Source organism: Habropoda laboriosa, unplaced genomic scaffold, assembly GCF_001263275.1.
Source record: "Habropoda laboriosa isolate 0110345459 unplaced genomic scaffold, ASM126327v1 scaffold175, whole genome shotgun sequence".
In the NCBI taxonomy this organism is placed as follows: Eukaryota; Metazoa; Arthropoda; class Insecta; order Hymenoptera; family Apidae; genus Habropoda; species Habropoda laboriosa.
The window spans coordinates 234319-243560 of NW_017100347.1; the positions used below are offsets into that span (position 1 = coordinate 234319).

Sequence of the window (9242 nt, forward strand, 5' to 3'; positions counted from 1 at the left end):
GTAATAGCTATTGAAATTTTTCTTTCAGTATCTTTGTGGAACTTGTAACGAATGCTGCTCCTAATTCTTAACACTTGCTGTAAAATTATTAGTTTTTGCATTTTAACAAAGTGAATTAATATTCCTAATTCTTATAAAATTATTAATAAACGTGAAATATTCTTGTAACGGTAATCTTATGAGAAATACTCGTATAATTCTGAAATTTTTGCTTACATGTTATAACAATTGTAACGTTTACGTTTTGCTGTTTCGCAGTGTTTTCTCTGTGAATTCTATGTTTCGAATTTATTTCAAGCTAAAGTAACGTCTGTGTACTGCAGTTCAACCTAATTTACTTAAATTCGAATTACGATACAGTATATTTACAATTCTACCTGAATTTTCGAAATTATAAACATCACCAGTAAACTTCCATTGCATGTAAACAATATTCTCCACTAATCGGTAATTATAAAGTAATTATATAGCAATTATAAAGTAATTACCGAAAAATATACACTTACATTCTCATGTTGGATCATTTACCTCTCTTCTTCTCGTCTGTTCACACATTCTCTCTAACTCTCCCAATTTCGTTATCCAATCGTTCCTATTTACTCTCATTTTCAAATTTCACACGTTATTCGCTATTATCCTCCCTTAACAAACCAACAAATCCCAGCACAATTAAAACAAAAATAATACACTACCAGCTTTTAAAACAAATATAAATCATTTTACCAATTACTGGTACTTGCTAGACATTTAATATCAGACTTTAAATATTCTCCTTTCGGTTCTTTTAAATACAATCAAATAATTTCTTCAATTATCGATACTGACTTGGAATACTCCGCTTCGAATAAAATATTTCGAAATTATTTTGAAGGTTTAGGGAAATAAACATTTGAATTTTAGTCATCGTTGTTCTTCAGACTTGTCGAATAGGATATTGAAATGACTTTGAGAGGTTGCTTTTTCGTTACAGCATAATATGTAACTATTCTTCCAACAATTGAAATTAATTTGAAATTTTTCATATATTCTCTCTGATATTGAATTTTGTTTAGCACCATGCCCACCCTTAATTAAACCGTCTCAGTAGTTTACCGTAATTAATAATCTATTTTTGGAATTTATGCGAGAATTTTTGAATTTTAGTAAATACTAGAGTCAGTGCATCGCGTATTGAAATAATAGCTTCATCCCTAGTTCGTTTATTATTGAATATTTTTACGCGTTTAACTTATGCTTCTCCCCAATTCTCGTCGCGTATTTTATTCAAATTTTCTTATATTCTAGAATCGAAAAAGATACGAATTCGCGTTTTTTCTTTTGATTCTTTCAATTTTTCACTCGCGTTCTACGAAAGTTTAGTTCAATAATAATATTGAAAATAATATAAATTCGCGGTTTCTCCCTTTCTGAATAAATTTGAAATAAATCGCGTTTCCAAGTACTTTTCGCGTCGTCCATTCCACAGTGACTCACATTTTGTGAGTTTGTGAGTCTTGCAAAATCGTTCGGAACTGGGAGGAAGGAAGGAAGGAAGAAGAAAATGCAGTCAAATCCACGTTGCAGAGCTCAGCTGTTTAATCAGCGAACAGTGAGTTACAAAAATGGGTTCTTTTCTGGTGATTTGGTTTAGTAGTTAGTTGTGTTGTGTATTGCTAGCTCAAATATGACCTGGCTGCCCCAAATTAAACCGTCTCAGTAGTGTTTCGCAATTAAAAATCGGTTTTCGGAATATATACGAGAATTTTTGAATTTTAGTAAATACTAGAGTCGTTGCATTGAGTATTATAATAGCTTCATCCCTAGTTCGCTTTATATTGAATATTTTTACGCGTTTAATCGATACCCTCCTTCAAATTTACTTGCGTTAGAGATTCGGGAAAGATAGCAATTCGCGGTTTATTCTTTTGCTTTATATACATCGCGTTTATTTCATATCTCTTTCCTTCTTTTTACGTTTATTCTATTTAAAGTTAACTTGATTCTAAAAATCGAGAATAATATAATATCACGGTTTCCCCTTTTAAATAAATCGCGTTTCGAAGTACTTTTCGCGTCGTCCATTTCACAGTGAGTCACACTTTGCGAGTCTGCGGGCTTGGAAAATGAACTGGAACTGGAATGATTTGCGGAAGGATGACGATCTGAGAGGATGGAAGGAGGCAATGCAGCCAAATTTACGTTGCAGAGCCCAGCTGCCTAATCTGCGAATTGTGAGTGAATTTTTTTGGTAATTGGTTACATATGTGTGTGCATGTGCATGTTTGAAGCTGAGTTACCAAGGATGGGTAGATGTGAGTTCACAACCGAACTCCACTGCACTAAAGGTGCAAACGCCCACCCATTGTTAGAGTCACCGAAATAGTATACCGCGTTAATTCAATTTAGAGTCAACTTTTCTAATGAATTTTTATTTTGATCGATTATTTTCGATCGATTCGAGAATTTACTTCGGCGCGTCGCGTTTGATAATATAGCCTCATCCTTTTTTCGCGTTTTGCTTCTCTTTTTTTACATTTTTGCTAAATGTCCCTACTAAAGTGGAGTACATAATAAAGTGGAGGATGATAAATATTCGCGGTTTCGGGTACTAAACGAAATTCAACGAATTAAACTACACTGAAAAGAAATCGCGATCCGTACACAATTTCGCGCGACACTTTTACAGCTTCCTAAGTCTGGTGGGTCTTGGACAGTGGCTTTGGGGCTTTGGGTCATTCAAATCTGGCTTTGGGTCTCTCAATTTGGCATTGGACCACTGGTGGAACCAAATTCAAGGCTTGGAGGACTCTGGAACTAAAATCCGATGCTTGAAGGAAGCAAATGGTTGACTGAGGGAATTTCAAAGGCTCGATGGATCTGAGAGGATGACCAGATGCAACCAGATCTATTTTACAATGTCCAGGTGTGTGGTAATTGGTGAGTCGCGCCTTTTCTTTTTTTTTTTTTATTAATTAGATATTTTGTAGAGAAATATTTCAAGTTCACAAATAAATTCCATTGCCGCGAGTTGAGTAAGAAATAGAATACCATTGAATTAATTATTAGAGTATGAACACTTTTACTGAGAATTGAAATACGAGCTCCGCTAATTCGAGTTTTACCATTTTCAGGGAGAATACACTATTTATTTGTTGCAGATTATCGAATTTCTCCATTTTCAGTAATTACAGAATTTGATATTCAGAGAAATTCAACGAAGAAATATTAAATTGAATATAAACAAATATTAAATTAAGTATAGCACGCCTTAGGTAATCCTTATTATTTCAGAAAATTGTACTAACAAAGGAACATCTCGAATTGATAATCGTTGATTTTGATGGAAGTCTGGTATATAGGAGTTCTCAAAAAAATTTGTCAGGTATTTCTTTATATCGACGATCGTTCACAACGAAGGGTTGAAAATGTCTCTCGAATTTGAAATTAATAAACATGTTCGCTTTGATATCACGAAAATGATTAGAGATTGAGAAATTATATACATTGACGAATTCTGCAGTTTGGTATGGTAAATTGGCCTTGCAAATAAATTTCCAAAAAAATTCCATTCGTTTGATTAATATATTGAAAATTATTCTTTTCAGATATTTCCCTTCCTCCTGCTGATTTTCGTGTAAATTCGTGTGTGAAAATTGATAGAAAGTTGTACAGAGTGCCATAAGCGTGTGATGTAAAATAAGCGACTGTAAAGTGTGCGAATGTGAACGAAGCGAATTTTAACTTCAAGTAGTCCATAAGATAAAATAAGTTAGGAAATATTTGAATCGCCGTGGGATGCGTGCGTTTTTATTTTAGCTAGTATGTAAAATAAAATAAGCTAATTCTAAGATAGAAAATTTGTATCGAATACAATGTGCGCGCTCTCTTGCAGAGATACGCGATTCTCATTTCGTAGCATAATTGATAATAATTATCGTCGAACTTTTCGACAAAGTGTCTGTTTTACAAGTTCAAAATGAGAAACGGGTGCCTCTGAAGATAGAGAGTTGCCAGTAGGGAATGTGATTTTGTCGGGTCCCTTGCGTAGTCACCTCCTCGCGGTGGGACCTGGTAATTGGTATCTTTTTCCAAAGAAAATTCTCAATTTTGGAAAGAGACAGCAAGCTGAGAACTACGCTTACCCTAAGCTCACTCTGATTTTCACGAATTTAGAGTGGAACTCGGGTACTAGTTATATTTGTACACAGTTGAGAGATGTTCTGAGATGCGAATGTTTCGACTTTAAGTAGTTCGTAAGGAAGAATAAGCTAGAAAATAAATTAGTTAAAAAATTAGTTCGTAAGATGAAATGGAATCCTTTCCTGTTCGTAAGGTAGAATAAGCTAGAAAATAAATTAGTTAAAAAATTAGTTCGTAAGATGAAATGGAATCCTTTCCTTAATATATGTGTATTAAGTCATTCCATAAGTTTGTGTCGAATTTTATTTTAATTTAGATCAATATTTGCAACTGTTTCGTTCGCATTCATTTCATACGATTTCAATACTTCCCGATACGCTTTATTTGCGGTCTCGCGAGTGTGAAAGAAGATGTATAGGGTTTTAGTCGTTAGCGCGTTTAAAGGCAACTGACTTCCCCGAAAACGGATTCGGCTTAACCGAATTGTCGCCCCGGTCCACTCCCCGCGGTACCGATACCACCAGGCCGGGCAGTATGGGGGAAGGACGTCCGCGGGGAAGGAGACGGAGTGTTTACGAGCTCGCGACCGCGGTGGATCGCACGAACAGCAACAAAACTTTAAAATTTGATAAAGAAAGGAAACGTAAGAGAATTCTTGTTCCATAAATTTTTTCTATTTTTTTTTTGTGGTAAGACTATTATGTCGTCGTTATAAAATTTCTTTGGATTTTTATTAAAATATTTTTCTTTTTTGACACGAATTTATGGGATAACCTAATACACAGTTGAGAGACGTTCTGAGATGTTAATTCTAAGATAGAAAATTGAACACTATTTGCGCGTTCTCTTGCAGAGATACGCGTTTCTCATTCGTAGCTAATTAATAAAATGACTTCTGCTTTTTCTACTTGAAGAAATATATGGAAAAATATTTCGATTACTAAAAAATTAGTAGAGTGGACGACTGAACGATTACAAGCTATCATAGATGCAAGTGGTTATACAGTAAAATATTGAAGTTAGAAGTGTTACATTATATCTATAAATTGACGAAGTTAAGAATTGTTGGAAACTGTGCAAAGCGAAAGATTACGATCTATAATTTCAGGCGCAATTTTCTCGAAATCAGGAATTTTCATCGAATAAATAAATTGATAGATTAATAGCTTTAGTTTTTTGAAAATAGTTTCCCTAAAGTTTTATTAGATTTAGATTATTTAAACTTTTATGAGATTAGATTTGCTTGATTTTCGGTTTTAGATTTTTTGGAAGGCCCTTACCATTTTCGTGTCGCTACCAACGTTACCGATTCAGCGTAGAATAAGGTTACAACATTAGCAGTAGTTGGAATTGGAATTAAACGTAACTATGAAATTACAAATAAAAAAAGTAACGTAATTGTTTATTAGTAGATGATTCATCACATGTGTCTGTTCTATTGCTGTCAAAAGATCGTGAACAATTCTACCCAAGCAATCTAATATACGTATGCATCTTTATATGCAAATTTCATAAAAGAAAATTTTTACATCCGTCGATTTTACCAACTTTGATGGTTGAATTGCATGCAATTTCTAAACTCACTCCTTTATATCGTAGAGAGCATAATAAAATTTTTAATTTTTTTTACATGATCGATATTTCAAAACGTTGGACGTAAAAATACACCGATTGATGTAAAAAAAAAAAAAAACTGAAAAGGCTAAAGAAAAATAAATGAAATTTATATTAAAAGTACACTGAAACGTAGTAATGTATTATAGTATGTTATTCCCATAACATTCGAGTTAATGCCATTTGGTTGATAAACCAGAAATTACTCTATCGATAAATGAAACACAATTATAATGAAAATAAATATTCGTTTTGCTGCACATCATTTAATGCAATGAAGTTTTTAACATTTCTAAACAAAATAGAAGATATTTAAACTTATTACACTAGGTACATAATATGGTGTAAAATATAACTTATTAGAGTATGTACATTAATTTTAGCGAACGAAATAAAATATATGTATAAACTGCTTTTCACGGAACCATGAATCTGTGTTACAGTGAACAATGATTATTCCAAACGCTTATTGCAATAGCATTGCATTATTATACAATTTATATTTAATTTCTCGTTTTGGTACGAATTATCAGTAAGAATCCTCTGAAAATTGTTAATTTGATAAAAAAGTTATTTTTTATGAAGACGTCGCACTACTTTATAGAACTATCGTCATTACTATGCTGCGATTATCATATTATAATACAATGAAGATTGCTAGTAGCCAAATGTACACTTTATTTCTTTGTAATCCTGAGACTTGTATAAATAATTCAAAACCACTTATCTTACAGTAGTATAAAAACATATTATCCTTTTATATAAAAGCAAACGAGCTGCTTATAAACAAAATTAAACATCTCCGTCGATAATATGATAAAATCGGAATGCAATAATTTTTTCTCCTTCTTGCTGAAATGTTGAAATCATTTCTTTGGATTTATTCAAGGATCAAAGTGATACGGTATTTTATTCTGTTGCTCCAATAATGTGCTGAGAGCTTTTTCTATATTTTCCGGTAAATGATCCAACAACATCCGTGGTACCACCATTAATTCTGTAAATTCTTCCGGTTGTGCCCATCGCATTTCATATTTTTTCTCCTTCACGTTTTGCTTTTTGTTGCTAAATAAAATAATACAATTAATTTGTAATTTATTATTTTCGAAATGATTAAGTTTTTGAAAGGGGAAGATTTTGAGGTTAGGTTAGGTTGGGTGTTGCGAATTGCAAGAATATAAACAGGTAAAATAAAAGTGAACATGAGACAGTCATTGAATTAAAAGTAATATGAGAATGATTAAAAAAGGCGAGGTAACAAACCTTTTTTCTTCTGACCGTTCAGGTTTGCATTTGACTATGTGAAGAATTTTACCTCCTACGTATAATTTTACTCTGGAGAACCTCCTTTTCGTAATATCTTGTTCGTATATTTTATTTTCCTACAATACGAGTAGTATTACGTTGAAATTTTAATTTAAGAACAATTTCAATTACATTGGTTTCTACATACCTCTATTCTATTGATATCTCGTTCATTGAGTAAAGGGGATTCCCCCGTTGCGGTAGTTATTACATTGCAGTTAGTCCACGTTTTGCTAAGGTCTCTTTCCGGAATACCAAATAAAATGTAACCTAATCCGTTTAGCACCACTCTATACTGGAAAAATTACATTTAACATATTATTATACAAGAAAATAGAATATTTAATTAAATTTGATTAATTTAATCAAATGACATTTAACAAAATCAAAATAACATTTAACATACTGTTAAACAGGGTGGTAAAATATTATTATACAAGAAAATAAAATATTAAAAGAAAAATTGTACCTTGGGTAATCGACAAGCACGAAGCGTCAAAAGTAAGGATGTTCTTAGGTTTTCTGTGCTGTCAACACTTAACCTCATTACCAAATCATCTCCAACTCCTATCGTTAGTACAAATTCCTCCGTTACTTTAGCCGCTTCTCTAGAGAGTAAACCCCCTAAAATAAAATGTTTCTTTTATAATTGAAAATCTTCCAAAAAATATAATAATAAATGACGACAAGTTTAAAATAATTGTGTAATTAAAAAATTGATAACTTTTCGAGAATATGTACCTGGTGTAGCGAATGCATAGACTTTTAAATTTGGATATCGTGGGCGTAATAGGAGTGCTAGGAGAATACCTATGCCAGCACCTAGACTGTGACCTGTACATATTTTTTTTGCATTAAAGTTATCGAAGAAAAATTGCGTTAATTAAAATTATTTACGAATACAATGAACGATATAATATAAACTCTTATATGAGGGGGTTAAAGTCATAGTAGTGTAAGTCACATTTTCGAAAATTTGGACTTAAAAAGACAAGTGAAGTAAGTTATGATTGGGAAAGGCTTTCTGAAAACATTGAATACGATACAGTACCAAATCTCATGCTGTGGAATTTATCTGATCATTTTTAATAACATTCTCTGTTTCTCAGAATAAAGAAATTGTGACTTACATCACTATGACTTTATTCTCCTCATATATAGGGTGAACCACCTTAACATGATCACCTTAGATTATTTTGTTGTTAATAGATCGATGGAAATTTTTTTTTTGTCGCATAATATGGTTCAAAGAGTCCTTTAAAATGATTATAGACATTTTTTTTCCCGAAATTTTCGAGATTGTAATATTTTACATGCATATGATAGTGTATCTTAAAGTGCATCGCTATGTCACACTTTTGCTTACCTGTGATCACTAAATTGTGCTGAGTGTACGTACTGAATGCCCGTTCTAAAATTTGATTATCGTCCAATTGCTTTAAAATCGACTTAGCTGCTGTTATCATACCCCTGTGTGCCTGTACATACAACATTTTATTATTATAAATAATTTTCTAAAAAAGGAACGCGATTTAAAATTTACAAAAGAAATTTTTCATTAATTGTGTTTCATATTTGATTTAAAAATTGAAAAATTATCCCTGTGTGCCTATATATATAACATTTTATTATTATAAACAATTCTCTTAAAAAGGAATATTCGAAATTGCACTGAACGAAAATAGTAAAATTGCACAAATTTCAGTGATATTTAAAACAGAAATTTTTCATTAATTGTGCTTCATATTTGATTTGAAAATTTACCTGAGAACCCGGCGGAAGATCGTCGCATGGAAAGACTTCAGAATCTGCCGCAATATCAGTGAGTAAATCACGTAACGATAGAGAACCTCGTATAACGATGACAATATTATTCGTTTCTTGATCGTTAATCACACAAAATGGTATCTAGAAGTATTTGCTCTATGTTTATAAGAATGTCAGTTACGTAGAATAAATAAATCATAACTTTTTATGTATCAACCTCGCATAAGTGATTTTTAAACGACGCAAACAAAATGTTATCCGTGGATATGTCTGATAAATATTTCACACCAGCTAAGTAACAGTAGCAACAATTGTCACCGCTAATTGAAATACGCTTCCTTCTGTAATTGAAACAAATTAATACAAAATTCAATACAAAAATAAGTATCAATGCGAAATTTTATTTTTTACTTTTTCTTAAAACAGTGCAAACTGTT

General features: G+C 32.1%; 1 protein-coding gene across 1 annotated transcript in view; it reads right to left on the bottom strand.

The window, feature by feature from the left end:
- Positions 1–6581: 6581 nt before the first annotated feature.
- The window catches only part of LOC108574595 (sn1-specific diacylglycerol lipase beta-like), a 13142-nt gene continuing 10481 nt past the window's right edge, over positions 6582–9242 (bottom strand). Inside the window, exons 6-13 of the mRNA XM_017937213.1 lie at positions 9023–9146; positions 8803–8946; positions 8405–8516; positions 7780–7872; positions 7508–7662; positions 7187–7333; positions 6997–7115; positions 6582–6798 (exon numbers count right to left, since the gene is read on the bottom strand). Coding sequence (XP_017792702.1) covers positions 6618–6798; positions 6997–7115; positions 7187–7333; positions 7508–7662; positions 7780–7872; positions 8405–8516; positions 8803–8946; positions 9023–9146 — 1075 coding nt within the window. The 3' untranslated portion in view covers positions 6582–6617. The remainder of the gene's footprint in view (positions 6799–6996; positions 7116–7186; positions 7334–7507; positions 7663–7779; positions 7873–8404; positions 8517–8802; positions 8947–9022; positions 9147–9242) is intronic.